Consider the following 13,165-nt stretch of genomic DNA (forward strand, 5'->3'; position numbering starts at 1 on the left):
TCAGTTGTATATGTATGTAAAGAATGCACTAAATGATTATTTTTAACTATCGTAAAAGAAGGTACAATACTTTTCCGGTACACGAGAAGATTGCAAGATGATATTAATAGAACGAATGCATTGGAGTGACTGTGTGTTTTTGTTACTATTTTTAAGTTCTGAGAACATTACTCACGTCGAGTAAAAAGCAAATAAAGAAATTGAAAATGCGCTTTGTCAAATAAAGCACCGACCCAAAGACTAGACAAAGTAAATACTAGGAAGCCATGTGAATTTGGCGCCTAGACCGATAAGAGGCTCGGAAATCGCCGCTTTGCTCACCCTGGCGCTGGCCCAATATAACTAACTACACGGAAAATTACAAAGCTAGGTGCTGAGTGCGACGGATCCATGCTTGCAGGATAAAAGTTTTGACAACACCGGACAAGTTGATGATTGCATTGATACAAAAGTGACTAATCCTGTAGTGACAGTGGAATATCTTAATGTAGCCAATACAAAAACGTTTGAGTGCTGGCCGCTACGACAAAACATGAAAAAGACGATGTACGTGACAAAGCAAAAGCTCGAAACATTCAAGTAGTCAAAACACCGCCACAGCCGACCTCATATCGTCGATAGCCCCCTCAGCCTGCAGCACATCCTCCATAATATCCTGAGCGGAGCGGGGCACGCATTCGGCCGGCACCGTCCCCACGACGGCGGAGTACTCACCCCCAGCGGTAAAATCCTCGCGCAGCCGCTTGTTCCTTGGGATGGAAGCCGGGTCCGCCTCGCCATTGGTGGGAATGGCAAGGTGAGAAGAGGGCGGCGGTGGAGCCTTGAGCACAACTTCGGGGAAACCCTCCTGGACGCGCTCGGGCAGGGACTCGACGTAGCCACGCCACATGGCTCGGCACCCGCGGCAGAGCTCGACGCCGCCGAAGCGATGCAGCTGCTGCGCGCCATAAGAAGATCGGTAGAGGCATCGGTTGCAGTGCGGCTCGCCGGCCCGAGATAGGTACGCAGGCAGCTCTGGGAACATGAGATCCTTGCTCCGCGCCAGCAGGTTTCTAAACCTCTCGGCCCCGGGAGCCTCGATGGAATCGCTGCTTTGATCTTCTTTCTCGGCTTCGATGCTGGTGGCGTTGCTGCTAATGCCGCTACTATGGATTGAGCTAGCATCACCATCCCCGCCGCCGCCGCTGCTGCTGCTGCTGCTGCTGCTGGTGCTATTGCTGCCACTGCTGGTCTGACTGGCTGCGCTATCCTGTGGGACCTGTGCATCCACGCGGTTCCACAGCTTGAAATTGCGGCGCGTCTGCGCAACAACGGCGGCCGTCTCGGGCTTGCCAATAGTCATATCCTCTTCGACGAAACGGTACCGACGCATCATCATGTGGATAGGGCCGCCGAAAAAGCGGATAAAATTTATAAGGATAGCTCCTTCGGGCTTGTGGGCGTAAGCGACGTCCAGGGCCCAAAGCATTTCACGGGCCACGCGAAAAGCCTGGATCCGTATATCGGCGGGCACGTAGGCAAAGGTATTATTGGTTTCGCCCTCGCTGCGGTGCTTGTAAAAGGCCACGGCATCGTAAAGCGTGTCGCCAATCTCGGTCAACAGTTCAAACTGCTCGTCTGTCGGGAAAACGTTGTCTATATCGTTGCAAGCCAGGGCGGCCGCCAGCGAAAAACGCGCGAGGGCGTCGCAATCGCGCATGCGGAACCAGTGGCGAGGGGAAGTCGCCAGCCCGTTAACGTAGCGACGGAACAATTCGCTGTCGCGACGGTTGCTCGTTTTCTCCGAAGTAACGAGCAAAAACGTCTTGTATTCGCGCACCATGAGCTGGTGACCCGGCGTGCCCTCGAACAGGGCGTCCAGCACCGCGGTCAGCGAATAGCAGCCCATAATGGAGTCGCTGGCTGCCACATCGACGAGTTCGCCGCGGAATTCTGCGATAATGCCGATGATGATAGTGCGCATAAAAGCGACGTATCGATCCCAGTTGGTGTACTGCGGGATGACACATCGTGTGTACTCCCACGCGCAGGCGTAGGCCTCTTGTTTCAGAGCTTCTGACAAGCCTTCGACTCCATCAAGGTCGTGGGCAATGTCGTCAGGGTAGTACCACGAGTCGTTGAACCTGGGAGGCATATTGCAAATAGACTGTCTTGGGATATGTGATGAAAAAGAGTGTTTTGATAAGAAATATGAAGCAAGTTCTCTTCGTTTCTGTAGAGGGAACAACAACAAAATGGTTTTAAGGAGGGGCAAATAGGTCTTCTAACTTGATGATAGGTATCGACGTTTAACACAGCCCTGAGATCCAGGATTCAGGAAGAAGACGTGAACAGTTTGTTTGGAAGAGTCAACTGCAAAAGAACAAGCGGGAGCCTAGAGAAAAAGTTCTGTCTTTTTGATGGGTGTCTTGAACAACGCCTGAGGGTTTGTGCCGGTTTATATACACGGAGAAGTTATAGAAACTGATCCTACATGAGAAACAGTACGGAGACGCAACTGTCACCGTCCGCCCTACATCAACCGTTACAAGTTTCCTTGTGGGATATTGCCTCCGCTTACAAGCGAAATCATGTAATTTGGGCACCCGTGCACAGGCGTCCTGCTAGCTCTTCGTGACGCTATTCTCTCGGCTCGCTGCACGTCGATGCACACGGCTGCATACTTGTCACTGGATCACCACTCCATTCTGACCCCTCGATATATCCAATCTTTTTTACCTCCCACTCTCAACTAATGCCTGAAGCTCCACTTTTGGGACCAAATATCCCCTGGGCGAAGGGATGGTGGCGATGCAAAGACGGCCTCACTGCAAAGAAATCCGAGAAGTGGGAAGTTACAAAAGGAGTCGTTGATTAATCATCCCTAAACAATACATATACCTAAACATTCTATTACTTTCATGACTCAGGAATAATATTTACCGCTTTAGGAAAGATCTGGTTTACTAACTTGACCCGCGGATTCGCAAGCACATTGAAGACATGCATGCATGCGTCAGTATGGGGAACAGAAAAGAGGAGCAGGTAGCCTTGATGCATTATCTTCCTGCGGGGGTTTCAACATTCACCAACCAAACTATCCGGGTGACAGCCGGAATTCAAGAAATCTTGTATTGCAGGAGCATCGAGTCCGCAAAACGCATACTCCACAACCAAACTTGAGGTTCTGCAGCGACTTGGCAGGTTAGCTGCCAGATTCTGCATCGGACGAGTCATTTACTTCAGCCCGGAGAATGAAGCCAAGTGTTTTTTGTTGCTTAATATACTCCTCTACCGTTTTATAATAATTGCGTCAAGTCAAGACTAAGGTTTAGACTAGTAAGAAACATGCAGCCTATAGAGGGGACTGCCCTCCAACCTGAGGGAATTCTAACAAACAAGGGCTCCGGCTTTGCTCACATGATAACGCGAGAGTTGCTTCATGTGGAGGATGTGCGAAGGTGGGATTAATCAGGGATGCATATGCGTCGATGCACGGCGAAGGCTACCAAGTCCCCCGTCTTTCCAAGTACTTACTCGCCCCAAATAGAGCGCCCAGTGACTGTTATTTATCTCCATACGCCTCCGCTTACGCCATAAAGTTAAAATCAGGAACTATATCTGGTGTTTTGTAAAACACAAGATCGTATTTCATGACGCTTCTTTCCCACACAAATACATACACTTCTGATGTTTGTCACACACAAAGACATCCACTCTACTTTTGAAGAAATTTCAACCGTTCTGAGACTTGCCTACCTTTATCTTATTGCTACCGTCGTTTCAGTTCAAGCCATTTCACCTGCTGTTATTGAGCTAGCCATGGAGTCGCTGAACGATAGTTTGCACTATTTCTCTACCATAATCATGGGCAACGTCTTCCCCATGATCCAGGATGCCTGCGACGTCGATTGGCATCAGAAGGGTCTCTACCTGTCTTCGTTGCAGCTGAAGACTTCCTACAAGCTGTCTCCCCTGCTGGGCCGTTACGCCACTCTGCTGGGGGTTTCCCTCATGGTCTGGTACATCGGAACCAGCCTAGCTGCGTGGTTTCGACTACGCCAGTTCCCCGCTGCCTCTTGGCTGGCAAACTTCTCATACCTTTGGCTGGCCAAAACGACCTACAGCGGCAAGCAGTACTGGGTGCACCGTGAACTGAACCGCAAGCACAAGAGCCCGCTCGTACGTATCGGGCCCAACGAGCTCATGACCGACGACCCGGACATTATACGTCGCATCAGCGCGGCCCGGAGCGGTTACATGCGCGACACTTGGTACATCACGGGCCGCTTTAACCCCTACCATGATAATATGTTTACGGTGCTGGAAGAAAAAGCGCACCAGCGATTTAAATCGCGTACCATGCACGCCTACAGCGGCCGCGAGCTGCCCGACTTTGAGGCCGGTATCGACGAACAGGTACAAACCCTCGTCAACACGTTGCGGCGCAAATACGCTGCCCCTGCAAAAGGAAACGCCTCGGGCAAGCGACCGCAGGGTGCTTTGGTCGATTTAGGGCCAATTTCGTGCTATTTCACCATGGACGTTATCACCCGCCTGGGCTTTGGCCAGGAATTTGGCTATCTGCAATCCGAAACGGACTTGTACAACTTTTTGGGGAGTGTACGGGATTTGTGGCCCCGTATGTCCACGTCTGCCGACGTCCCCTGGATCCGCAATATCTTGTTTTCCAAGTTCTTTTTGAAGCTTGTTGGCCCCGGGCCCAAAGATAAGGAGGGCTTTGGCGCGTTGATGGCGTAAGTGGCAATCTTGGCATATTCTCCCCACCCACACTGTTTTGTTTCTTGCCCCTGCGTATGTGTGTAACTGACACCCAGGAATTTCGCAGGGTGGCTGAACAACACGTCGGCAGGCGCTTCCAGGAAGGTCCTGACTCGAAGAAGGATATGCTTGTAAGTGGCCCAGATGAGCAATATTGCTTTTCACTCTACCGCCCTGTTTCCCGTGCCCATTACACATATGCCTCCGTTCTCCACCCCATTTCTCTGGTTCCGCTCCATTGCAGGCTGACGTGTATTGCAGAGCTCTTTTATCCACCACGGTCTCAACCAGACAGAATGCGAGGTTGAGGGTCTTTTCATGATCGTTGCGGGTATTGAAAGCACCGCCTCGGCCATCAGGTCCGTGCTGGTGCACACCATGTCGACGCCAGCCGTATATGCTCAGCTCAAGGCCGAAATCGCCACTGCTGTAAGCTCTGGAGCAGCCTCCTCCCCCATTATTAAAAATGAGGAGGCGGTGCGTCTACCTGTACTGCAGGCCGTTATCTACGAGGGTTTGCGTATGCGAACCCCGCTGCTGGGACTGCTACCAAAAGTGGTTCCCGCGGGGGGCGATACGTTGGCCGGCCACCATGTGCCCGCCGGGACCGCCGTCTGCGTCAACACTTCGTCGCTGCTACGATCTGAAGCCCTTTTTGGTCCTGATACCGATGTTTTCCGCCCTGGTCGGTTTTTAGACCTGGAGCCCGAGGCGCGCGCCGCTATGCAGCGCAACGTGGAGCTCGCTTTTGGGACCGGCCAGTGGCAGTGCGTCGGCAAGACCATTGCCTTTATGGAGCTTCACAAGGTCGTGTTTGAGGTAAAAGAAAAAAGCCCCCCCCCCCCCCCCCCCTTTTCCATTATTCGTCAGCTTCGTCAACTCAAGATCCCGCCCATCTTGCTGTTCATCTCTATCAGTACCGTAGACTAACCAAGCCAAGCTTTTCCGCCGCTTTGATATGCACCTAGTCAGCCCTCTGAAGCCCTGCGATGTCCTTAGCTATGCGGTTTTTGTTGAATCGAACATGATGGTCAGGGTGACTGAGGCGGCTTAGATTAAGACGGTGCGGTGGAATATCATGGACAGCCTCCTGGTTTCGCATCAGAACTGGAATAATTTCCCTCTTTTGTTCCGCTTGTTTTGTTTGTCAACTTTTTTGTTCTTCACACAGACGCTTTGCTAGTTCACCATCACATTGATTACTCTCTGACCCAGTATTCTCCTATTATGTGATTCAATAGAGTGCTTGGCACGTCATGTTGTTCCTCATGTTCGTGCTGTCATTGTCACCACCCCATTTGCCAATCCGCCCTGCATTCTTTTCCAAATTTCCTTGCTCGATCTGATTAGGTGCATATTCACGACCCAGAGTTGGCAGTCCTTGAACCTGGATGGGTTGAAAACAAGCATTAGTGGCTATCTGACTTGCATTCAAAATCCCCTTCAAGACCCGCCTGCCTACTCCCAAGGCGAGTCATGAGACATCCAGAGCCAATAAAGCGCAGCTTTAGACGTTGACACCGCAATGATGCCCGATTTCAAAGCTGGACCGCTCCATCAGGCGCCAAGACCCTTTTGCTTTGCATATTAACCCAGATTTTGATCCATTCGTGCCCACATCCAATCGTGTATTTCACGAAAAAGACTGAAGCCTCCAGCCCTTCTACCGACATAAAACAACTCCGGGGGCAGTGGGGCCATAATCCCTCCACAAGAGCCACAGGGCGTTAACTAATAATACACGGAGAAATGATCGTGCAGTCGGGAGATCGAATTTCTGGCATCATGCTCTTGCTTTAGAAATACCCTGTTTTTGTGCCAGGATTTGTTGGATATGCATGCTACGTAGTACCGGCAGATACCAATCATTTAACTCGGTTTCACACATCAAAGGACCTTGCCACGTAGTCATGGTATGCAGGAGCTCTCATGCAACCAGAAAACCGGAACTTGCTTATTTACATTGGCGCCTGGTCACCCTCTCTATATTTAATTCCCCGTCTTTTGTAAATTGTGTAGTATGGATAGTCTTCAAGATGGCCCCGGCTACACTTGACCATTTTGGATAATGGCTTGCTTCCTAGATATTAAACGCACCGACCGGTGGGACGGCCCGCTTCCGCCGCTGTTGGGTGTAACGTAACTAACTGCGTGCTTTCTTTCCAGTTCCACTTTCAGGGTCGTCTCGAGTCTGGGCAACTGCTGCAGCTCAGAAGTTACACTCACACCCATAGTCCTTTGGATATTGTTAGCGGTATGCAGTATTCTTTGTTTTCTCCGCTCTTGGCGGCTTGGCCAAAAAAATCTTGATCTTGACCAGCGTGTGTCCAGCATCAATGTGCGTCATCAAACTCTATTTCAACCTTTACTGATTATTTTCACTGTTATTGGTCCTCTACGGCTTATAAATAATAAATTTTCAGCAATATACCAACTGCAGACCAGAGATAAACTACATATAATTGGGAGGCCAGAGAATTGCATGGGTCTGCACAGCCGTACCATTTCTTTCGTAGGTTCAAAGTCCCCTCTGCTGGTCTTCTGTAACCTTCTCTCCCCGCTCGCATCGAGTGCTGACTCGGGCCTTGCCGCCACTAGGCCTCCAGTTCTACCAAGACCTACTCTTTATGGTAATTTTGTCGCCCATGTCGATCACCCGCAGCCACAGACTACTACGGATACCCTTCTGTTTGCTCCGCTTTGTGGGGAAAAAATAGGACCTCTTTCTCTCAAGGGGAGCAATCAGCAGTGTGCACTCTTTCAATACAGTTTCCAACCAGTCATTATCTTTTGGATGCAAATGACATCCCATTGTTTTTGTCCATCCGAGAACTCCATCGCTGAATCCCTTTACACCACCTCTCATACCCTCAAAGGTCATTTCCTCGTTGCTTGCTCAGGCGGCAGAAACCATTAGCCATGCTCAATTTCCTGCTGTATTTTGTCGGAATCGCCGTGCTGCTGATTTGTGCACGCGGCTTCTATAACGTCTTTTTGCATCCACTTCACCGGTATCCGGGACCGTTGCTGTATCGAGCGAGCTTCCTTCCGCTGATGCTCAAGCACTGCCATGGCGACTCGACTCGGTACATTCAGAATCTGCACAAGCGATATGGGCCAGTCGTCCGAGTCGAACCTAACCTGCTGAGCTTTGCCGACAGCCAGGCATGGCAAGACATCTACGGCCATCGCAAGACGGGACCCGAGGCCCAGACGAAGCCGCGTGGTAATCTGCCCAAGCCGTCATTCGGCATCCGCAAGAATCTGAACGGCGTTTCAGACATAGTAAGCTATGACAATGTCCCCCGTGATATCTTGACTGAAGAACTTTAAAAAAATTCTCACAACAAGATTCCCTAATAGATCAACGCCAATGAGCAAGACCACAAGCGCATGCGCAGGGTCATGAACCACATGTTTGCCCAGGGGGCTTTGGCAAAGGAAGAACCACTAGTCCAGCGATATGTGGACAAGATGGTCGACCGTCTTAGAGATAAGGCAATCTATGGAAAGGAAGTTGACATGGTCATGTGGTACAAGTATGTCGTTGCCATATCCTCAAAACTGCTATGGTCTTGCTGATAATTCTGACTTAATCCAAAGCTATACTACCTTTGATCTACTGGGTGCATTGGCGTTTGATCAGGATTTTGGCTGTCTTGAAAGCAGCGAGCTTCACGTATGTGACAAAGCAGTCGGCCATTATATTCACTTTAGTCGGAGAGCTTTGCGCTAACTCTGTTTTGATTTCAGCCATGGGTGGTTAATGTCTTCAGGTCGCTCAAGAATGGCTATCTGCAGAGGATGCTGAACCGCTTTCCATACCCGTTCAACAAGTTGGCCTTTAACTACTACAGCAATGCCACACTTACGCAAGCCCGGAAGGAAGAGTTTGGGTTTGCGGTGGCTAGCGCCAAGCGGAGGATGGCCCGGGGTGTCGATGAGGGCAAACACGACTTCATGAGCTATATGTTGAAGAATAACGAAAACGGGTAAGTCATGCTCCGACGAGGCCTCTCCAGCGCCTGTGCCTTGACAGCTAATAACCAATATCATCTTTTTAGTATGTCTGAGGGCGAAATCATCAGCAACTCAGCCCTTCTTATCATTGCCGGCAGTGAAACTAGTAAGCCACCAAAACTTGGTCCTCAATTTGCCTATTTCTCTGACGACAGCATGACTGAAATCCAATGTTAGGCGCGTCATATCTCTCTGGTGCAACCTATCACCTTTGCATGCACCCGGAAGTCATGAAGAAATTGACAACCCTAATCCGGTCGAGTTTCGCCACCGAGGCCGAGATTACATCTTCCTCGCTTGCTCAGCTGGAGTACCTAACAGCGGTCCTCAAGGAAGCCGGACGTACATACCCCGCCTTGCCTTCCGGTAAGCTTGACATTTCAGGATTCATCGGCTCAACCATTTCCCTTTTCCACTACAACCTTCTCTACATATAGCTCCGTTCTACAAGATATACTTGCACGAACAGATCTGCTGACCCAGTTGCCTTTTGTGCACCTCAGGCCAGCCAAGACTCGTCACTGAGACAGGGGCATTCATTTCCGGGGAGATGGTGCCTCCAGGAACTCTTGTCTTTTCGCATCCCATGGGGTCAAGCATGGCACCTTTCAACTTTACAAACCCGGAGCAGTTTGTCCCTGAGCGCTGGCTCAAGGATCCTCCGTTCCCGTACAATGACGACAATCTCGATGCTTCCATGCCGTTTGGTCTGGGTCCACGGTCCTGCATTGGTCAGAGGTGTGTACAAGCAATCTTGAGTTGACGTCTTTCAAAAACGTCAAAGGCGCCCCATGTATTTTTGGAATCAAAGTTGACGGGTCACGAAACTTCTTTAGCCTCGCTTGGATCGAGATGCGCCTGATCCTTGGGCGTCTGCTCTGGAATTTTGACCTCGCCCTTGCCCCAGAATCGAGCCGCTGGATCAAGGAACAGAAAGTCTTTCAGGTTTGGGAGAAAACGCCGCTTAAAGTGAGGATCACGATGCGCCACGACCTTGCTGATCGGAAATAGGTAGGAGCATCCATGGGGCCTTTAGATTATATGGCAGAGTTCTCGGAAAGATTGTGACTCGGTTTGATTGTAATTCGGTTGGATTGCGCTACAAAAATTAGGTACATCACCATTATGGTAGCTAACATTGGTAGATGGTCTAGCTAGATATCAAGGTGATGTGTTTTCCATCGTCTTAATTTACGTGCTGCCTGCAAACGAAAGCCCCTGAGTGGATGAATAATTAGGCTTATTATCTGCGTAGCATTAATTGAAGTACAAATAGACTTCTGGTGTTAATACTCTATTGTTGTGGCACGTGATCACCACAGCGTCCATGAACAGGTTCAGCTGATGAAGGGCTTCTTGGGCGTAGACTCTGTGAAGTAACTTATAATCGTGCAAATTTTGGATGGTCTCGAAAGGGACAGACGGAGACATGATGGAAGAGATAAAAAGCGAAACTTCAAGCACGTCCGAGATTGGGAACTTCAAACTCCCCGTAAGATCAGAGATGAATGCTCATCAGTCTGTTCTTCGATATCGGCCCTGTTATCCTCTACTCTTGGTTCCACGATGCATGCCCTGACTCGTCAAGCCATCTAGCTGTTGACAATTTGAACACCGCCTATCTGATTGGTATATCAGTATTGAGCTTTGTGCATGTTAATACGCTCATAATACATAAATACTTGACTATTAATGACTAGGAAACTCGGATATTTGGTTGTTCTGGCAAACAGACACCGGGGTGTGGTTTTATAGGTAATATTGTTTCAATCAAACTGGGACAATACATCTCAGCTAATGCAATGTTACGATACCAGACAAGGCGCATGATGCATAATATTCCCGATAAGACAACCAGTATATGTGATGTCAAACTTAAAAATACGGGGCATACTTGTCTCCGAGTTGCCCCCCTTCGAGCCAGTGAACCTGTGAAAGAGCAGCGCCAAGGAAAACCAAAACCACCACGTCTCGAGGGCTCTGCGGGGTATTCTTGTTCTCTAGGGGGATATTGGCCGGCGTTTTTGAGAAACCCTTCCTCCATCAGCATAGCATCATATCATCGCGTTGAACTTTTGCTAATTTTTCATTCCTGCCAGACAGTAGTTCTCCCACAGCTCTCAGCAAATCAATTCTCAAACTGAGCTTTGTTTAGCTTTCAAAATGTTTACCCCGAACTTTCTAGGAATGATGGGCAAGCCCATAGCCGGCCAACTAGGCATGGCTGTAGCCTTCACGGTGAGTAACATTCAATTGTCAATTGAAACAACAAAAGGTTTGTATATTGAAACTCTCTAACATTGGTACGGAGTAATTGCCCATAACCAGATTATTCTCGGTTTAATAATTCATATACTCCGTATGAGAGTTTTTCATCCCCTCCGGCGGTACCCTGGGCCCTGGCTCAACAGCATCACTCAAGTTCCTGCCGCGTGGGCACTTCTTAAAGCTCGACAGCCCAAGGCCTACCGGGAACTGCACGAAAAATATGGTTTGTTCATGAATTCATTGTGAAAGGGCCTCGCCAAAAAAAAGGATACTGACTAAATGGTCATTTGGGCTCCTTCAGGCCCTATTGTCCGAGTTGCGCCCAACGAACTCAGTTTTATCAATGTAGAGGCTTGGGATGATATTTACGGATTCCATGTAAGGTTCCCACCAGAATCAGAATCTTTTGAGCAAGCGTCATAAATGCTGATAAGAACCAGAAATCGACACCCAACTTTGAAAAGAGTCCAGTCTTTATAGGGGCCGTTTCACCACTGAACGGACAAACTGGTATCAGCCTGGCCAACAATGAAGAGCATACGAGACAGCGACGTGCACTAGCGGCTCCCTTCACCAACCGTGCTTTGCTACAGCAGCAGGATATCCTTCAAGTCCACGTCGACAAGCTTATGACGGCACTGCGCACCAAGGCGCGGAACAAGGAATCAGTCAATCTTGGCGAGTGGTGTAGGTACCTTCAGTAAAACCATCATGACAGACAACATGACACTGACATGCACATTCAGATACATACACAACTTTCGACATCATTGGTGATATTTGTTTTGCAGAGCCATTTGGATGTTTGGACGGCGGAGAGTCCAACGACTGGGCTCGGGCCATCATCAACATCTTCAAGGCGGCTACTTGGGACCAAGCAATCAGAAGGGTTGCCGGGACAGGCACCCTACTACACAAGGCCCTGGTCAAGATAATCATACCAGCCGAGGCGGCACAGTGGCGCACCATCCACTTCTCCAACTCAAAGGCCAAGACGCTAGCGCGGCTCGCAGACCCAGACCGCCAGCATCCAGACCTCATCAAGCACATCCTCGACAGCGAGGACTCTCGCGCCGCCCTGAGCCCGACCGAGATCATCCTGAACATGGTGCTCTTCATCAGCGCCGGCAGTGAAACCACCGCCAACACCATGACGGGCTGGACCTACTTTATGCTGCGGCACCCGGCTGCCCGGGCTCGCGCCACCGCAGAGGTGCGCGCCGCCTTTGCATCGCCGCGTGACATCAAGTGGGAGACTGTGCGGGCTCTTCCGTATCTCAACGCGACGCTCGAGGAGGCCCTCCGACTCTTCTCGCCGGCGCCATCGAACCAGCCGCGGGTGGTGCCGTTATGCGGCGCCGTGGTTGCCGGGTGTGCGCTGCCGGCCGGCACGACCGTATCGGTGGCTCCGTGGGCGGCCGTCTTTTCGCCCATCAACTTTGCCGACCCGGAGAAGTTTGCGCCTGAGCGCTGGCTCGAGGAAGGCGCCGACCCTCGGTACGCCGGCGATCGCCATGCCGCTTCGCAGCCCTTCAGCACGGGGCCGCGTGGCTGCATGGGCAAGAACCTGGCCTACTTTGAGCTGCGCCTCGTGCTGGCCCACCTGCTCTGGCACTTTGATCTCGAGCCCACCGACAGCGCCGCCGGCCGCGAGTGCATGCGGCGCTGGGATGAGACTGACATGGATACGTATCAGACCTGGATGAAGCCCGATCTCTGGGTAGAATTGAAGGAAGCCAAGCGGTAGGAGTGTAATGGGTGCAATTATATCATGGGTATAACCTCGCAGCTTCCCCGCGTGTCCTCTGTCCTACTCTGCTTCAAGACGTTTGACTTGAGTATTGTGCAAAGCCATCAAATAAGCGCGGCGAGCTGTTGCGATATGTTGAAAAACGATTCTATCCATAATAATTGTTATCTGCGCCGAATCTGGACCATTGCATCCCTGACATCTACCACGTGATTCGCCCCGCTTTTGTTCAGGCTGTTCAGGCAAAATTCACCCGCGCTCAGGCTATGTTCATCCTCACTCAGTTGTGGCTCACCTTGTTCAGGGGCTGGTCAGTCGCTGCTCAGTCGCTGTTCAGGCTGCTTAGGCGTTTTTCAGTGTGTTCAG

At 50.5% G+C, this 13,165-nt stretch overlaps 4 protein-coding genes across 4 annotated transcripts; 3 read left to right on the top strand and 1 right to left on the bottom strand.

Annotated features, from left to right (window-relative positions):
* Positions 1 to 583: 583 nt before the first annotated feature.
* Positions 584 to 2,134, bottom strand: PgNI_05380 (uncharacterized protein; the record flags this gene model as incomplete). The annotated part of the gene is made up of 1 exon (XM_031125413.1): positions 584 to 2,134. The coding sequence occupies one exon, from the start codon at positions 2,132 to 2,134 to the stop codon at positions 584 to 586; it is 1,551 nt and encodes a 516-aa protein (XP_030982074.1).
* Positions 2,135 to 3,669: 1,535 nt separating this feature from the next.
* PgNI_05381 (uncharacterized protein) lies at positions 3,670 to 5,815 on the top strand (the record flags this gene model as incomplete). The annotated part of the gene is made up of 4 exons (XM_031125414.1): positions 3,670 to 4,736; positions 4,829 to 4,892; positions 5,023 to 5,580; positions 5,687 to 5,815. The coding sequence occupies 4 exons, from the start codon at positions 3,670 to 3,672 to the stop codon at positions 5,813 to 5,815; spliced, it is 1,818 nt and encodes a 605-aa protein (XP_030982073.1).
* A 1,865-nt stretch (positions 5,816 to 7,680) lies between these two features.
* On the top strand, positions 7,681 to 9,885 carry PgNI_05382 (uncharacterized protein; the record flags this gene model as incomplete). Its single annotated transcript, XM_031125415.1, has 8 exons — positions 7,681 to 8,046; positions 8,125 to 8,300; positions 8,365 to 8,440; positions 8,515 to 8,753; positions 8,826 to 8,887; positions 8,959 to 9,147; positions 9,285 to 9,519; positions 9,618 to 9,885. 8 exons carry the CDS (start codon positions 7,681 to 7,683, stop codon positions 9,790 to 9,792), a joined length of 1,518 nt encoding a protein of 505 aa, XP_030982072.1. The 3' UTR covers positions 9,793 to 9,885.
* Positions 9,886 to 10,775: 890 nt separating this feature from the next.
* Positions 10,776 to 12,796, top strand: PgNI_05383 (uncharacterized protein; the record flags this gene model as incomplete). The annotated part of the gene is made up of 5 exons (XM_031125416.1): positions 10,776 to 11,019; positions 11,110 to 11,272; positions 11,351 to 11,427; positions 11,490 to 11,736; positions 11,796 to 12,796. Exons 1-5 carry the CDS (start codon positions 10,945 to 10,947, stop codon positions 12,794 to 12,796), a joined length of 1,563 nt encoding a protein of 520 aa, XP_030982071.1. The 5' UTR covers positions 10,776 to 10,944.
* Between the last annotated feature and the right edge of the window lie 369 nt (positions 12,797 to 13,165).

The sequence above is a fragment of the Pyricularia grisea genome, chromosome I, assembly GCF_004355905.1.
Source record: "Pyricularia grisea strain NI907 chromosome I, whole genome shotgun sequence".
NCBI lineage: Eukaryota > Fungi > Ascomycota > Sordariomycetes > Magnaporthales > Pyriculariaceae > Pyricularia > Pyricularia grisea.